This window comes from Sceloporus occidentalis, unplaced genomic scaffold, assembly GCF_023333645.1.
Source record: "Sceloporus occidentalis isolate IW3139 unplaced genomic scaffold, rSceOcc1.0.p SCAF_2, whole genome shotgun sequence".
Taxonomy (NCBI): Eukaryota; Metazoa; Chordata; class Lepidosauria; order Squamata; family Phrynosomatidae; genus Sceloporus; species Sceloporus occidentalis.
In genome coordinates, this window is record NW_028316982.1 from 228,399,737 (window position 1) to 228,419,409 (window position 19,673).

Here is a 19,673-nt window from a genome sequence, read left to right on the forward strand (position 1 = left end):
AATCAATTAAATTAAATTCAGTTAATTCATGGGGCAGGGTGTTATCAGTACGCCAATGACACCCAGATATATTTCTCCATGCCTCGGTCTTCAGCTTCAACTTCAGATGACATCTCTTCTCTCAATGAATGTCTTGAAGCGGTAATGGACTGGATGAGGAAAAACAAACTAAAACTGAATCCAGACAAAACAGTGGTACTCACAGTAGGGACTCCTAATCCAAGTATTGTGATACAATCTCCAGTCCTGATGGGGTCACACTCTCCCTCTTAAGGAATGTGTTCACAGTCTGGGGGTACTCCTTGACTCGTCACCCCAGATAACAAATCAAGTAAATGTGATGGTCAGGAGTGCTTGCTATCAGTTTTGGCTGATATGCCAGCTGTGTCCTTTCCTGGCACCAAGGAACCTGGAAATTGTGGTACACGCTCTGGTAACCTCACAACTCGGCTTCTACAACATGCTCTACACGGGGCTACCCTTGTGCTTAGTCTGGAAACTTCAGTTAGTGCAGAATATGGCAGCCAGGTTGGTCATGGGAAAATCTAGATGTGGCCACATTACACTGATCTTAAAATCACTTCACTAGCTGCTTATTGGTTTTTGGGCTCAGTACAAGGTGTTGGTTATGACCTTTAAAGCCCTACATAGCTTGGGTCCAACCTATTTATGGGACCGCCTCCTTCTGTACAATCCACCCTGCGCACTTAGGTCCTCTTGGAGGAAACTATTGCAACCTATAAAGACCAGATTGACTGCAACCACCCAAATGACCTTTTCTTCTGCCGCTCCCAGGCTATGGAATGGCCTGCTGAAGGAGATCTGTCTTATTACTAGCTTAGACATGTTTAAAAAGGCCGTCAAGATGGATCTCTTCCAGCAGGCCTTCCCCAAATAACAATCCTGGCCACACACCTAATATGTTTACCACACTGGCTACCCTGTGCTTAATCCTACGCTGTTTATGTTAATCAGATTACTCTAATGTAGATTATTTTAGTATTTCATTAATAATTCTGTTTTAGGGGAGGGAGGGAAGGGGTTTTGGGGATTTTGTATGGAGTTTTAATACGTCAGCTGCCTCAATTATCTTTGATAGAAAGGCAGGATACAAATAAAAAATTGTTATTATTTTATTAAAATAAAATAAACAAAGGCTTTCTGGTCCTTACTATAAACACTGAGATATATGGGATTAGCTGTCTCATGAGAATGCATGTGAGAGATAATGTGTTTACTGGAAGATTGTGGATAGGGACAATTTTAGAAATCTGTCTTACCTAGAACATGGTTTCTGGCTGAGTGCTGATCAGGTGGGAAAGACTAACACAATGGGCTCTGCCTATATGGATTGAACATTCACACATATTTCCAAGCAATACAGATCATATCATGGCAATATAATTCCATGCCTATTTATGTGTGCATGAATTCAGTGCATGCTCCCATTAACTGAGTCAGGGTCTTGTTGTTATGGTGTGTTCAAGTCATTCCTGACTTATGGCAAACCTATCATGGGGCTTTTCTGAAGCTGAGAGTGTTTGCCTTGCCCAAGGTTACCCAGTAGGTTTACATAACTGATTCAAACTCTGGGTCTCCAGAGTTGTAGTGCAATCCTTAAGCCCCTATATCACATGATACTACACAGTGCTAGAAGATTCATACATGATGCAACACTCTGCTGCAAGGATGAGAGTATGTGGATGTTCTGATGTTGCTAGTACATGTGCACGCTTAAGTTCAACTAATTTTGAATTGAACAAAGAGTTTCTAAGATAAAGAATATGTGTATTTGATACCTTTCAATTGTAGCATTTTTACTTCTAACATTTCACTCTTACTCTAGAACAGTAAATTTAACAAATTACATGCACTGGTTACCTCTGTACTGCCACTAAATGTATGCATAAACAGAATATAATATATGCTGCTTTTACTTACAATGTTTGCATTCATTCTGTTTTAAAATTACTCTTTAGTTCACATTGAATAGCTGAAAATATGAATGTAGATGTGAATATCTTCAGAAGTCTTTTAACAAATCAAGCCTAGTAATTCCCCCCCCCCCAGAATCAGTATCATGATGCCTTTCAGTATGTTATACACACGACTTGACATGTGCACTTGTAAATCAGACTAGATGTACATTTTATTTATAGTTATAAACTGAACTATGCCAGCTAAAATGCAATAGCTCTACTGAACCACCAGGAGGAAAGAGTTTTATGAGACACATTTTACTCAGAAGTTATTTGCTTGTTTTTCTCAAACCAAATCAAATTCTGAGTCAGAATGCAGTGGAACTACCGGCAAAGAACCTGACATGAAAAAGTTACTTTTTAAGATTATGATTTCCAGTATCAGCTGGCAAGACAGAAGACTCCATCATACACACAAAAACCCATACAAGCATATAGCAAATAGTAGCAGACTGCCAAACATACTGAATAAAGACCATGCAGACTCTGATGACCTTTAGCTCATAATCCAGATAAGCTCTCTTGCACAAAGTCATGTGGAGAAAGTGTTGTGCACAAACACAACTAACAGTGCAAAGTTCCAGCTTGATTGTGTGTCGGGTGTGTGTGTGTGTGCCTTCAAGTTGTCTGTAGAATTACGGCAACCCCATTAAGTTCATAGTGGTTTCTTAGATTGCCAGTTCCTTCCTCTGAAATATAGCCCACAGAACTTGGTATTAACCGACAGTCTCCCATCCAAGTACAAACCAGAGCCAACCAGAGCCAACCCTGTTAAGCTTCCAAGGTCAGATGGGATCTGGTGCCTTTAGGATATTTAAGTCACTAGGTAGACTGCACCCCTAAGGAAATGCAGTCCAGGTTAACTTTTAAAGAAAAGCTTCAAAGGAATAAGAGTTAAACGTTGGGCAGTTAAATTGAAAAGTATCACATACACATATTTTTGTTGTCTTCAAAGCCCTTTGGTGCTGATTTGAAAACAGCAAAGCAACTGGTTGTATTTGTAAAGCTAGTGAAAAGCAGGACAAAATTATTTTAAAATTATATTTTAAAAAATCCTAAGCACAGGTTTAAGAAAGCAGTTGTTTTTTTATTTACACAATATGGTACTCAAAATAACCTACTTTATAGAGTGAATATTTTAATCTATAAAATAAGTTATAGTGTCTCCAATCCCAGTATATTGGTGCATGTTGATTCCCGATATAAAACTGTTAAGATACTCATTAGAAATCAATTCTTTGGAATAGTGGTATGAAAAGAGTCCTATCTGGACTGTTGCCTATAAGATTAGGAGCTAAAACTTACAAACAAAAAACCCAGATATGCTGTGGATGCCTTCTGATAAACAATGTTGAGAACCTATTTAAGACTTGGGCAAAAATGAGAAGAACAAACTTAGTTTTATTTAAGTCATCAGAAACATGAAATCTGTGCCTTAGTTTGCAGCTTACTGAAATGTGTTATGTTGTGATATGTGCAGATGCCAAATTTGTACAAAAGTGTGTGGGGGGAATGCAAGGGTAGGATAGATTTAAGGGCTCTACAAGTTAGTATCTTGACCCACAACAATGAAAAACAAACAGCATCTAATGCAGATCATGTTTTCATACTATGCATGTACAAGATATAATTATATGCCATAGTAATGATATTGTAAACTATGGATAGAGTCCAGACTATCACAAAATAAATCCAGTTGTTTGCATGGAATTCTGCATGTGAGATATTGTCTCAGTTTTTCAAAAGGAAGATAAATATACAGTTCAATTATTAAATGTTTTTGGGCAGAGGAGCATTTTTCTTTTCACTGTGGTACATGTATGTATGTTTGTGTGTCCACACCAGATTGCAAGTGTTTTAAAAGCAACATCTATTGTCATGTATACAGAAGAAAAACAATGCCTCATTAATACCAAACAAATGCCTCACTTGTTAGGGATCAAAGGTATGAATACTATAGATATCAGTTTTGAGAGTTACACTGTCCCCTGTACAGAATTGCTGCTGTTCTTAGGAAATAAAAATGTACTGGAGAGTAATTCAACCTAAATATCCATTAGCTCAGGAAGATTTCATGAGGAATCTTGAAAACAAATGGAAGTCAACTGCAGTAGCCTTTAATAGAGGTAGCATTATTAGAATTAGTTGTAGAACAGAGAGCTGCTGAGAGGCATAAATACACAAAAGTACAAGGCAAGCCCAACAATCATTATAGTCTTTACCATATTTCTTTTCCTTCACAGAATATGAACCCCACCCCTCTCCCATCAAAATGAAAACCTGAAAACCCTGCCTTTTTGATTAACCCAGTTCCCTAGCTATTATCTTTAAAATGAAAACTTTTCTTACAATTGCTGAACATGACACAATCATGAAAAATTGTGTTATTCTAATGCTCCATACTAAGGTTATATTAAACCAGCATCTTCTCTCCCTTCCATGAATGACTGAAAAAAGTATCACTTAATAACTCAGTGATAGCTGTCTAAATGATCCCCAATGTGGTACAGAAGGTGTTCCCCTTGTTCATTTAGAAAACATTCCTACAGTCCTTTTCACACGGTTGGTTGAAAATCCTCTGTATAGTTGATTGTATTGTATTGTATTGTGTTATAGTCACAATATGCTGGTGCCCCCAAATCTGCAATTGAGGCTCCACATAAACAAGACATGTATGAGGATTTTCTCCACTCCCAGCAGCAAGGTTAATCTGTGCCAGTCTGACTCTTTATCAAGAAGCCTGCAAATGTAGCAGGATACATACATCTCTGGCTACATTTATAAAATTTCTCATCACTCATCATATGAATTCAGTGTGTGTTTTCACTTTACTCTTCCTGCTGTGGATGGTAGGAAGCACCATCCAAACTATGCCTTTGTATATCTCTGCAGAAAGGTAAAATTTAATGCATCTCTCACTCTATCTTTATATATTGGCCAAATCAACTTAGGGATACACCATTTCTGAAAGGCAAACACTTTGTATTATGTCTTTCCTTGTTGTGGCACACAGTGTACAACTCTTGTGGGTTTGCAAGTGAACAGAGCAAGCAACTCTCAAGTAACTAGCAGCTACATGTATGCTACTTGTGTTATTTAGAAGCAGCAACCAAGTCCACTATCAAATAATAATAATAATAATAATAACAACAAAAAACAAAAACAAAAAACTTGGAGCCCATTATACCCTGTTGCTTATCCCAATACCACAACAATTTCAAAGTCAATTCTGAAAGTTGGGGACTGAACTATAAGCTGGACAGTGAGGCAAAGAATGAACTCCTTGGCTCATTGCTCTGTATAATGTATTAGTAAAAAAAGCACACTATTTCTTCTTAAATAAATATATCCTATTTCTGGAATCACAGTACAATCCAGAGAAAATTACTGTCATAAGTACAACAGCATGATATCAGCTCCACAAGATTTTACATCAGTTTTGGTCTTGTATATGGAAAACACCCTAACAGGAAAATCAAAATCAAATGTACATGTTAAATACTTTGCAGAATTTCCTTCTAATCCCTTCATCTAATACAGTACTAACACAAATTCATGAACATGACATTACAGTATCCTTCTCCCAGCTGATTCTTTGCTTGCAGTATCAGCTACTATGTGTATACCTCAAAACTATATGAAATATCAAAGGTCACTAAATAAATAAACAACGACAATGGAAATGGGACAGTGCTAAATTTTACACTTGAGAAATATATCCTCACTTTCATTAAGAAACCATAGAAGAGGGCAAGAATAATTTATCTTATTTAAATTTCTTGTAAAAAAAGACATACACAGGTTCAAATCTAGAGAATATTGTTAAATGCATAAATACTGATAGCTTTTGCTAAGTTAGAATGGGTTTGGTAAACTATAATATAACAATATTGGAATAAACACTAAAGCGGATAACATAATATTTTGGTTCGTTTGAAATATTTAAGGTGCAACATTGCTGTTTCTATAAGAATTCATGGATATATGGAAGGGCAACACTGCTGGTATATACATGCCACAGAAATTCATTTTCGAAAAACACAAAATAATGGAAATTAAAAACAAAAACAGACATTTAAACAGTACATTGTTGGATTGATTTTTTTTATGCTAACAATTGTTTCAATTTGAACTTAGGGATATCCATTCTAACAATTTCTGTAAATATCCCTACTGAAATCAAGACATCAATTAGAGAATCAAGAAAAAAAGGGGGGGAGGGGAGCCAGAGTGCACAATCTATCTGGAAATTATCTTGAAGAAACCCCACTGAAAGGAATGGGATCTGTGTAAAAACTTAATGCGCATTCCCATGGGGTTTGGGCAGAACAATATCCAAATGAATTGTGCTCCCAATGTACTATAAGTAAAATTTCTGTTGCTCTCGGTGCCTAATTGCTAAAAAAATAAGCAGATCTACAGAAAGGTTTACAAGCATCAGAAAACACTCACAGTCAGTAAATTTGATCCAAATTCAGTCCCGTGTCTAAGAAATAATAATTGTGGTTTAGGAAAGAAGGATAATCAAGGAATTAATTCACATAGGGGAAAGAAAAACCCTAACTGTCTGCATCTTTTAAAAGGCACCATTCATATAAAGAGATGTTTTAGAAACAATACTCAAATTTAAAATGGTGCAAGGATGGTGGTACTGAACAGGCTGAACCATATAGGATTTAGATTTCAGCTACTTAAAGGTTTGAACCACAGCTAATACATGGGCCTACAATTCTAAAACTATAACAATATATGCCCAAGAATATGGCATGATGACACAATAATTTAGAAAATTTCCAGAAAATTGAGCTATTAAAATAGTATGGCAGGCTCCAGAGGCATGTGGAATATTCTTCTACCTAAATTTTCTAAAAGTATGTAACTTTCTCTTTCTTGCATTTTTCCTTCTTCCACTTCTTCAACCTTTACATCTGTGAGTAAGTCTCTGATTTTTACATGGGTTGAAATGACATTTTCTCCAGTTATTACAATGTATGTGAATTGTCTGAGATTGACACAGACACTGAAAGACATGCACTGATTACAACAATTAAAGGCTAATCCAAGCAGGTTTTAAGAGTCACTTTTCATATGGCTATTAAATCCAATTACAAAAAATAAAATAAAAAATAAAACCCCAAAACACACATCCTTTATCAATTCTGTCAAGTATAAATTAAGAAAGCCTGATAAAATTGTGTAAACTCTCATCGTATAGAGCCTAATCAATAAAAAAGAGTCTTGCTGAATTGAATGCTATCACAAAATTCCACCAGAGACAAGACGACTTATAGAAAATTATTGCTGGGGTCTGGTCAATAGCATTTGGTTAAGAAGTCTTTGTGCTATGATGCAAAACAAATAGGGAAACATCTTGTGCTGTAGAAGAAGTACCCTGTGTTGAGTGTGTAGCTTCATGTCGAATTCTAATAATAATTCATTTTTTACTGCTAGGAACAACATTGCCCCGATCCAGCCAGGGGCTTTGTGTGTGTGGAAGCAGGCTTCCATTTGTGTACTTTTAGCTGGACAGGGAACTGTGCATACAAACAGGTGCTGCTGTCTACACAATTACCCTTCCTGGTCCAACAAATGGGGGTGTAGGTCTGAAGGGGAAATCCTATGAATCAGCTCTTCAAGAACAGGCAGCTGATCAGTGGGATTGTGATTTGAAAAAGTAAATGAGCAACGGCAGCCAAAATTGCTCCATGTGTACTGTGTCAGATGACTGGCAACTGAGATCAGTGTGGGGTTAATAAACAGAAGGAAATGGTTTTTAGAATAATCTGGACTCTGCCATGGCATGAGATGTGTGCATGGGAGTAAGATACAACATAGAATCAAGACAAAAAACATGAACTGGAAAAGGATCTCTTTGACAGCCTAATTTTGTAACTTCATTTCTCCTTCATCCCTTACTAATGTGACACTCAGCACTTTACCCTCTCAAACTAGCACTAGCACTTCATACAACTGATGAAGTCAATTTAGACTGTGCATAGTATTTATGACAATTCCAGTGTCTGTAAAATGCAAAATATGTACATCAGTGTGCATGTCAATTGAAAAGGTTGTTTCCCCCCAAAGAGTGAAGTAATACTAAGGTCACTTCTGAACAACATATTAATAGTACCCCCCCCCCCCGCCACCCATTTCACTGCTTTAGTTTCCACATAGTTATTTTAGACTTCTATCCAAAAATAAATGAACCCTGCAAGGCTTGAAAGACAAATCAATAATCTGTAGTATTGTTCTTATCAATATGTCAAACCTTTCTTTCAAATGCAAATCATGCTCATTATTCTATGCTTAATTTTTTTTAAAAACCAAGCAAAATAAAGCCTGTCAACATTTTTTGCCAATAAACTCTACCCCCCTGGTGGCAAATACAAAAAAAGTGCAGAACTCCTGGGCCATACAACGGCACATAGACCGCTAACAATAGCACACCTGCCCATGCTTTCTTGGATTTTCCAAACAGGTTCTTAAAATTCATTCTAAAATATAAATGTAGGCATAACCTATTATATAAACCATCTCAGAACATAAATCTTCATGTACAAAAAGGACTAAGAATATCTAGTAACTAGTGCAGTGCATCAGTTTCTTCCCCTTTCCCCCATCTCCTCCTCTGCATTTTTGTTTAGAATAACTAGTTATTATATGAAACTACTTTCCAAAGTCTGGTTGATAAAACAGATGCTGTGTGAGCTACAGTAAAGTCTGCCTCTTCCATGTAACTATACATTTACCACTTTAAAAACCTTCAATACAAAATAAAACTCCAGATCTTTTCATTTCTGTTTCTTAACAGAAAAATAACATCCCCCTTATAATATTCTGGGCCCCAAACTGGAAGGGACCCGTCCCAAGGTATCAGTGAAATCTGTGCCACACTGAACATGAACCACTCATTTTCAGTCTATGGATTCCTCCATCACATGGACTGACTAGCGTCCATTGGTAAAGACAAGGCTAGGATATTAGGTAAAGCACAATGTTTTACAATAGGGTAGAGCTTCACTGGTCAGCGCAGGAAATAAGCACTGGAGCCTGAGACATTTCTTTTGGCTGTCCATCACAAGGGAGAGGTGCTGTCCTCTGATTCCTGTAAAGGAAAAACAAATGGAATGTTAACCCACAATTATGCTTCTCAATCTTTTGTTGCTGTTGTTATTTGCTGTCAAATTAGCTTCAATTTATGGCACACCCATGAATGAAAGACCTCCATAAACCTCAGTCCATTAACCTTCCTGCTCAGGCCTTACAAACTCAGGGTTATGACTTTCTTTATTGAATCAGATGAATCATAGACAGGACAAACAAACAGCAGCAACAATAACAACATTGTTCTTCTATTCCCAAATAGCACATGCACTTAAAATACAATATTTGTATTCCAGTAAATTTTATACTACTAACATCAACAGCAGGGAAACATCTTCTGCTGTGGGAGAAGTATCCTGTGCTGAATGTGTAGCTTCATGTCAAATGCTAATAATAACTCATACTTTGTTTCTAGGAACAACATTGCCCTGATTCAGCCAGGAGCTCTGTATGTGTGGAATCAAACTTGTTTGTTTATCCCCACCTGGATGAGGTAAAGTTTTCCCTGGATAAAAATCCCTCAGATGGCATGGTCGCTATGAAGAAGTAACTTTTCCAAGCAAGACACAGTGTGATCAGTGACAATGATAGGATCACTTTGCTTTTCAATCATGTATGTTACCAAATTGTTCATCAAGTACAGCTACAGATTTTACACACATTAGGGATCAGGGAGAAAGGATTCTAAGACCACAAAGGCTGTCATTTCCATTTCCATTTTTAAATTTAAGTGCTGCTTGCATGTCACTGTAATTGGCCCTTTCGGCTAATTAAACTACAAATTAACTCAAATGTCACAGAACCAGAGAATCATAGAGTTGGAAGGGCCCTCATGCATCATCAACTCCAACACAGCATCTCCAGCTAAAGCATCCCCAGTAGGTTGCTGTCCAACCCCTTTTTGAAGTTGTCCAGAGAAGAGCCCCTCCCCCTTCTCTAAGCAAATGCTTCCATTGCCAAACTACTCTGATTGTCAAGATATTCCTGCTAATGTTCTAATCTACTCTCCTGTAACTTAAATCCATTAGACCTAGACCTACCCTCTAGGGCAACAGAGAACAGATGTCTTGCTCTCTTCTCTCTGTGATAATCCTGTGCAAAACTGAACATGCCCAACTATTTCAACCTTTCCTTATATGTTTCATAGAATCATAGAGTTGGAAGAGACCACAAGGGCCATCCAGTCCAACCCCCTGCCATGCAGGAAATCTCAATCAAAGCATACCCAACAGATGGCCATCCAGTCTCTGCTTAAAGACCTCCAAAGAAGGAGACTCCACTACACTCCGAGGGAGCATGTTCCACGGTCGAACAGCCCTGTACTCTATATCTCTTATTATCCTTGCTGCCCTTCTCTGAACCTGCTCAAACTTGTCCACATCTTTCTTAAGAGGTGTTCAGAACTGCAGTACCCCAGATGAGGCACAGAATATAGTGGGACTATTATTTCCCTCAACTAAGAAACTATGGCGCAGTACATACCGCCATAAAGTGGCATACCAGTGCCAGTTCTAGGGTTAGGCACCACACGGCAACCACACGGTCCCTAACCCTAGAACATATGGACAGTGTAACAATGGCGGCGCCCTGTGTACACGGGCACTGCCATTGTTACATAAGCACCATGCGGCGCTTACATAACGAGTGCACCAGTGGCACACTTGTTATGCTGCCCCTGCAGCTTAAAAAGAACCCGCTTTTCTCGGTTCTTTTTCCTCCGGAGGGAAGCCGTGCGGTTTGGCGGCTGCGGCTTCCCTCTGGAGGAAAAAAGGCCGCCAGCAGGCTGCCCTTTTCAGGTGGTCTGTCCCAGGCTTATGTTCCTATTAAAGCAGGTTAAAATAGTTCTTTGCTGCAGCATATACTGCTGGCTCATGTTAAATCAACAATATGATCAACAATAATTCCAATTCCCCAGTTTTTTCATGTAGTACTGCTGTTATATAACCCCCATTCTGTAGCTATATATTTGTTTTTTGTGGCCTAAATGTAGAATTTTGCTTATGCCTCTATTGAATTTCATTTTAATCTTTACCCAGTTTTCTGGTTTACCTAGGTGCTTTTAAATTCTGTTCCTATCTTTCATTGTGTTCGCCATATTTTCCCCCGTTTTGTGTCATCTGCATCCTTGATAAGGATTCCCCCCCACCTAGTCTTCTAAGTTAATTAAAAAAATGGTAAGAAGTAATGGCCCTAAGACAGAGACCTGAGACACTCCACTCAACGCCTCCTTCCAGTGTGATGTGTCATGACGATTCTTTGAGCACAATTTTCCAACCAATTATGGATCCATCTGACAGCGCTCCCACCTATTCCACATATAATCAATTTCCTAATTTAAATATTATTGGAAGACCTCATCAAATTTTTTATTGTAATCCAGATAAATGACTCACGGAATTACTACCATCTAGTGTATATCCTATCAAGAATACATACAGCCATGCTTTACATGTAGAGTACTGTACTCTAATCAAAGGGATCTAATCAAAGGGATTAGATCTAAAAATTTAAATATCAAAGGTAATCTAATCAGAGATGTGGTGGCTTAGTGGTTAAGACGCCAATTCTGATGACTGGAAGATCAGAAGTTTGGCAGTTCGAGTGCTGCATGATGGGGTGAGCTCCTGTCACTATTCCCAGTTTCTGCCAACCTAGCAGTTAGAAAGCATGCAAATGCAAGTAGATAGATAGGTACCATTTAAGTGGGACAGTAATAGCATTCAGTGCAATCATGCTGGCCACATGACCACCAGAGCAGTCCTCAGACAGCGCTGGCTCTTTGGCTTAGAAATGGAGATGAGCAACAAGACTAGACATTCATGGGAAAAATCTGTTGGAAGTATGTACATCCAACCAGACTGGTCTCAACTTTCCAAAGAATCTTTACCTCAGTGGCTCCTAAACTAGGTAACAACCTACCGGAACAGATCTGTCTTATTCCCTCCTTGGAGGGTTTCAAGAGGACATTTAAGATGGATCTCTTCCGGCAAACCTATTCACCCAATCTTCTGTAACGACATAATTCATTCTTCTATCCAGGATCAGAACATTTTAACTTATAAATGTTGACTGCACTGTTTTTAACTGTATCAATGTTTGAAATTGTATGTTTTATTTTTGTATTTTATTGTTACTGTTGGGTTGTAATTCTGCCTCGATCCACCTGGGAGAGGCAGGAAAATACAAATAAATTTTATGATGATGATGATGATGTCAAGGGACTACCTTTACCTTTACACTTACAGTAAAAGCATAGCAGGAGGTTAACTGGAAAAAGTCTCTTCCAGCTCTAGGATTCTACTTTTAATTTTTTTTTAAAAAAAGGAACACATTGACAGATGCAAGAATAGAGACAGCATGAGAGGTACAGAAGGAGTTCTTTGTGTCCTTCAAAGCAGCACAGATTAGCAAAGATACTAGCAGAGGTCATAAAAATGGTGCAGTGAAGGAGAGGAAAAAAATTCAGGATGTTAAAAAGAGTTTTATTCTAAGGAACAACCTATGTTTTGGCCAAGAAACATTTCTATGGCTTCTTCAGGGGCTGTTAACAGGTGTGTATGTATGGCGGGGGGGGGGGGGGAGGGAATGATGAGCACACACTAATTTTAAGTAAGTGATAAAATGAATAAGTACAGAAGGTGCATGTGCACGTGCATGCACTGAGCAGGGGGCTGGATTCAATGGCCTATGAGGCCTCTTCCAATTCTGATTCGATGATTCTACCCATGTCTCACATTAATGTATAATATGATGATTTGTGAGCATTAATAGAGTAAACCAAATAGAGATTTGGTTGCTGTTCTTGTGTGCCTTCAAGTCATTTCCAACTTATGGTGACCCTATCCATGGGGTTTTCTTGACAAGATTTGTTTAGAGGAGGTTTGCTATTGCTTTCCCGAAGAGGCTGGGAGTATGTGACTCGCCAAAGGTCATTCAGTGGGTTTCACAGATGAGTGGGGAATCAAACCCTAATCTCCAGAGTCATAGTACAATACTCAGATCACAATACACAGATGTAAGATGAGTCTCTGTATATCGTCGCCCCTCCAAATTCGTGGACTTCTAAATCCACGGAGGGGTGATTGCTATTGATATCAATGAGGCACATGCCCGTGGTGCGCACCCTGCATGCACATGCCCCATTCAAGCCCATGGTGCTTGAATATGCATGAGTTTTGGAACTTGCAGGGGGGGGGGGTCCAGAATGGTTCCCTCACAAGTTCCAAGGGCCAGCTGTACATACAAAGCTATTTGAAAAATGACCTGCAGGATTTTACAATGACATTTCTCTAGATCTTTGAGTGGTAGCCAATATTTTTCCAAAGATGAATAAACCGCTGCAGTCTTACAAATCTTTTTCTTTGTGTATCAAAGCAGTTTGTGCACAGCAACTTGGCAGCAGAAAGGCAGCTTAGGGAGAGTGTTAAAATCTGAACCCTAAATTAGAGGAATAAACCAGATTTCCAGTCTTTAACATCAAGTTCATTTTCCTTCTCGACAGGGTCTTATACAGGGCAGGGCACTATCCAACATGAAGAAAAACATATTATTAAAGAAATAATTATGTTTTATAAAATGACTACAGCAACATCTGATTTCTTGTGCATTCTACTGCCCCTTACCTGACTAGGTTTTTACCATAACATGCACTGTACTAAAACTGGGGTTGGGGACATCAGCATGTAAGCAAGCTTAGGAAACTGGGGGTTTCACACTCACAAATATGCCATTGTATGTGCTGTTTTTAATGCTAATCTGTAGCCTTTGGATTATATCATCAATTTAAAAAATATTAGTTAACACAGTTATATCATCAAATATATTAGCTGACATTCACAAGATTTGGAAACAAGTCTTTTAAAACTCTTGCCAGTTGGTTTTACAGTCCACCCTCCTTATCGGCAGACTTGCCATCTGTAGATATAACCATCTGTGGATGGCAAGCCCCACTTTGGTTAATGGCGGTGCGTGCAAGCGACTGCACTAGTGGGTGTGGGCACAGTTCGCCGCCATTATTTTTAATGGATTTGAGCCTATGCAGATTTTTATATCTATGGGGTATGTGTGTGTGTGTCCGGAATGGATCCCCCATGAATACAGAGGTCCAACTGTATATAACTTTTTGTAAGTATATAAAGAGTCCTACTTTACAAGTATATAGCGTTAGTCAGTTTACTTATTAATTTTCATAGATTTTACTTTATGTGTAAGTTAATATGAGGTATATGTGTTTACACTATATTTGTTCTTATTGAGTTTATGTCCCATTTAAAAATATTTTAGAAAATAATGTATATATAGTGTCTTCCTCTTTTTTGAACAGCCCCTGTGGAAAGCCATACAAATATTTCTCAGCCAAAACACACTGGGCTATTTCTTGGAACAAAAAAATTCTTACATCTTTCACTTTTATTTGGGAGAAAATGTGGGTTAGGCTCAGGCCCTTTTCAGATGGTGAAAATAATCCAGGATGAATCCAGATTGAATCTCTGTTGTCCACATGCATCCCGAATGCACCTGATTAAATGGGGGGGGGGGGGCTCCCACCCCCCACCCCCCCTTAACCAGGGATAATTGGTACTTGTTTTATCCCTGAGTGTTTTTAAAAAACAATTTGCACAGTCGACAGTGTGAATAACAAATGAGAACAGACCCAGGATAATTCGGGATTAAACTCTACATGACTCCATGTTTATTTGAGTCTGGCACGTGTGAGCAACCAAATTCCCTCAGATGCACACAGATGCAGTTCCATAGCATGAATAATAAACCCGGAATGTGTGAGGTCATTCACATCATTCCACTACAAAGAAAACATTATCTGAAAGACCCCTCAAATGCCGTATATTGTATAACAACTGGTAATTTTAGGTGAACATCTTTTTTGCCCTCTTTCACCCCACTCCTAAAATATCATCTCCTAAAATTTTCACTAATTAGCAACAGAACTGTTCAGGATTGCTGCTGTTTTCCTAAAATAAGTGGGTAGAGAAGCTTGGGCTTCTGATGACTGCAAATTAATGCAAGTTTCTTCCACTGAAGTTGAAAAATAAGAAGACTCACCTGCTTAAGTTTCTTAGAAAGATGCCTTTTTCGGTTACTTTCACTTTTTAATAATACCCTCTTTTCCCTTTCAAATTAGCACTAATGACTCACATGTAGGCAGCAAAGAAGACTTGCTAAGCTTCTATTTAAGGTATGATGATAAGAATGCCAACGTTTTAACATGAATGTTTGGGTTAGGCAGAATGTCTGATGCCTCACATATTTACCAAGTTGCAGTTTCATACATTTTCAAAAGTCATAAGATTTTTTAATATATATAAAAAGGCTCCATGTGATTGGAAATTAAAACACTCCTAGGTTCCTTGAAAAGAAAAGATGTATAATGTTCCAAAGTCTCTTTGGAAACTATTAAGATCATTCCTTTGCTGAAGAAACGAAACATGGCTTCTAGTGTACAAAGGAACCCTGGTGGAGCAGTGGTTAAATGCCAGTACTGCAGCCATTCACAGCCATAAGGTTGTGAGTTCAATCCCAGGCAGGGCTCCATAGTCCACTCAACCTTGCATCCTTTCGTAGGTCGCTAAAATGAGTACCCAGCCTGTTCGGGACATTTAGCTCACACATTGTAAACCGCTTAGGGAGTGCTCAAGTGCACTGATAAGCAGTATAGAAAGTACTTGCTATTGCTTCTTTCTTGTCTGAAAGTTGGCCTGCAGACTCAACCATATTCCCAGAATTGCTCTGTTGAGCTTTCTTAGTATGCTATCCTTAATACTTCCCTTACATGAACATGGCTATGCTGCAATTAGAAAACATCTAACATGTGAAGCACAGCTGAAGAATGAAGAGAATCCACCACAGATGAATGCTAGCTAGAATAGTGGACTTGATTTCAAAGGAGTTGCATTGACAACAGTATTAGCAGAGATCAAGCACAATTTTTTTGTGTGTATGGAGACAGTACAAATGTGGAACACAGGTTCCTTCCCACAGATATAAAATTCCATCTCATTCATTAAATCTGATTATTTGTATTTATAGTTAAGATACAGCAGTATGGTGTGTGTTTGTGTGTTTCTGATGGTGAAGCCTACTTACACACGACTTGTTAAGAAACCTGAACAGCCTCTGAGGCTAAGACTTCATATCTTGGGTGACTAGGGACTGGCCCTTGTCAATTTACTGTATAATTAAGCAGGGTGGCATTGCAGGCAAGATTGAAACAGCACTAAGAAGAGCACTAAGAAGAGTGCACATTTGAAGAGTATTGCTCCGATTTGGTGGGTTTACACAAAAAATTGGAATGCTGTTGCCACAAGAAGTAAGGCAGTAGAGTCGGCACTATGTGATCTCCAGCTCAGGCACACCAATCTTTTTGTTGCCAATTTTAAAGGTCAAAACACTGAGAGAGATACAGACTTTCCTGGAAAAACAGATCCATGAGTAGAGAATCAGTCTAGTCTGCACTTGCACTGCCATGAAGATATGAAAAAAAGCTAAAATGTAAGCTATGCTAGAGGATATTTATGAACTATTTACCTGCATCTAGAGGCTTGTTATCCACATCCTATGAAATTTTGTGGATGCAACAGTGAGATTTTGTCCCAGGGCCTTGAACACAAGAGAACATGCCTTTGCATTAAACTAGAACCTGAGAAACACAGAAATACTTGTGTTTCACTGTCTAATGTATTTTCTCAAGAACAAGAACAGAGTTAGGGCAGGGTAATTAATTGGAAGTACAAAGCAGGATGTGATAGTAGGACCTAACAGGTACATTGCATCTTTACTCTGAGCTGGTGTCAACATAGCACTTGCTTGTGGCCCACATTTCTACCTTGGAACATCACTCCCACATTCCACTGTGGGAGGTGTGCTGTTTTATCTGCAACATTAGCCACAGGTGCTTTTCCTGTTTTTAATTTATGCATCTTATTCTGATCCATTTGGACTGATGGCTAACTTCTCTAGAAATTCAGCTGTCTGGTGCCTGACTTATCCTTCAATCCTTAGTGCGGTTTCAAGCCTTAAACATGGAAACATTTTCTTAGATCAGTTAGAACTTGTTTCAGAATTTATCTTCAGACAGAATGGCAAAGAGTTGGAAAAGAAATGATGATGCTGATAATATAAATTACAGAGGTAGGATTCTTACCACCACATCACCTCAGAAATGCATGAAATAAATTAGGAAGGCACTATTTGAAGAGCCTTTATTCAGGTATTGTATTACAAACTTTCACTTTAAATTGCACATGAGGTTTAAGCCAAGGTGAAATTCTGAATATAAAACAGAATTTTGTGTCCTGTACATACATGTACAGAAGAAACCTGCCTAGAAATCCCCATGATAGGTTCAGCTTAGGGTCAACATAAGTCAGAAATGACATGAAGGCATTCAACAACCATCACCATCATATGTGTCAACTTTCATTCTCTGATCTTAGTCTTCAAGGAAGTAACACATTGTTGAGGTTTATACAGTTCGTCCTAAAAATCTATGGACTACCTACAGCTTGAGATTTCCTGTTTGGCAGGGGATTGGATTGGATGGCCCTTGTGGTCTCTTCCAACTCTATGATTCTATGATAATATATTTAAAAAAAATACAAATTCCCAAAAGCAAAACTTGAATGTGCCATTTTATAAGGGACACTTTTAACCATGCCATTGTATTTAATGGGACCTGAGCATCCACAGATTTTATTATCAATGGAATCTCTTAGAACCAAACCGCAGTGGATACAAAGAGCACACTATACGGCTTTCTCAACCTTCCTTGAAAAGAGGATCAGCTGTTTGTCTGAACTTCATGAAGAACCGTTTCCTGACCATATGCTCTAAGCTCATCCCATTATTCCAATGTCAATACATTACATATTAACAAGCAAAATCATTAAAAGCAACAATAAGCAAATGGAATGCTGAACAACCAAGTTAATATGAAGGCTACAACAATTAAGCAAAATGTGTGTATTTTCTGTCTCCTTTACCACCATTTCCCTAAAACAACTGCACGTATGAATTTCACACATAGGATTACATTGTAAATGTACACACCAAATTTCATATTCATAGTTCAGAGAAGTTATTATAGTGCAGGGTTTAAGTTTTGTTTTTACATATCTTCCTAGTCCCATCACAAATAGGTGCCAGAGGTAAAGCCCTGATTTGAACCTGTTCTCAAGACCCTGGTGTCGAGCATTGGACTGTAACTCTGGAGACCAGGGTTTGAATCCCACTGAATGACCTGGGACAAGTCACATTCTTACAGTGCTCTATAAATAAACCTTAATCATCATCATCACCATCATCATCCCACTGAATAAACCTGGCCAAGAAAATCTTATAATAGGTACAGAAAGACTATTTTTTAGCCGAACAGGAAAAGAAAGCATGTACTGACTAACCTGTGTACATTTTCCATTGCCGCCACCTCTGCCAGAGCAGCTAAGCTAAAGAAGGCAGATACAGATGGCATGTCTGGTGTAATACTATGACCTTCCTCCAATTCAGTGTTTTGGGAGGATTCTTCGCTGCAGTCAGTTCCCGTATTTGCTTTCTGAAGACTACTCTGCAGTTGCTCCTTTGGTTTCTCTTCTTGTATGGAAGACAAATCAATAAAAATAAACAGATAAATTACTTATCAAACATATCTGCTTATTAAACTTCTAAAGCTGCAACAATTCCTCCAGGTTTCCTAACTCAGAGTTGGCCTTGCAGTGCTTCTCCTAAAAATGTTGGTTTCATTTCAAGAAAACCCTCTCCCCAAAACGCAAACAGGGACCTCAAACTGATAGTTTTACTCAGAGTACAAAAATCTTCATCTACAGTTGTTCACTTAATCCAAGTGTACAGTGGAACACTGAATAAACCTTTTTCAGGGGCAGCTCAAATTCTAATACAAAAAGACCTACCTAACCATTTTTCATAAGAGAAGAGTTTGTCTGTATACATGTAGTTTTCCTGACCGCTGATACAGTCGCCCCTCCTAATGCGCTGATCTGGGATCCGCACCCTTGAATAATACACGAAGGGGTGACCTCCACTATTTGCAATGGCGCGCGCACAGAGCGCACAATAAATCCCCTGCAAAAACGGAGGGCCAACTGTACTCATCTTAATGGTGATTCTACTTTTTACAGTGCAAGTGTACGTAAAATAAAATGTTTTACATAATTTTTTTAGCTGATTTCTAATATAGCATTTTAATTTTTGATCGGGTCCATTCTGGTTCCCACCCCCTCAAAAAAACATATTGTTGTTGTTGTTGTTGTAATAAATATATTAACAAAATTGCAATGACAATGTATTATTAAAAATACAAAATTATCCTTAACATGTTATACAGTGGGCCCTTAGTGTCTGCTGGGGTTTGGTTCCAGGACCCCTCCCCCCCGGTGAATCCCCAAATCCATGGATGCTTAAGTCTCACTATATAAGTGTGCCCATGCCATGCGCGGACACGTTTTACGCGGCTTCCAGCATACGCGGACGCTGCTTGGGGAGGGAAACTATGGTGTGTGTGCCTGTGGCGTGCATGCACGCCGCTCCACCACCTCCATGCACCCGATTATTTCCTAT

General features: G+C 38.6%; 1 protein-coding gene across 14 annotated transcripts in view; it reads right to left on the reverse strand.

Annotated features, from left to right (window-relative positions):
* Positions 1-3,093: 3,093 nt before the first annotated feature.
* Positions 3,094-19,673, reverse strand: part of BBX (BBX high mobility group box domain containing) — a 181,358-nt gene continuing 164,778 nt past the window's right edge. For all 14 annotated transcript variants that reach the window (XM_089512340.1, XM_089512339.1, XM_089512336.1 and 11 more), the window contains 2 exons: positions 18,500-18,689; positions 3,094-9,084 (listed from right to left, as the gene is read on the reverse strand). In XM_089512340.1, coding sequence (XP_089368466.1) covers positions 8,997-9,084; positions 18,500-18,689 — 278 coding nt within the window. In that variant the 3' untranslated portion in view covers positions 3,094-8,996. The remainder of the gene's footprint in view (positions 9,085-18,499; positions 18,690-19,673) is intronic.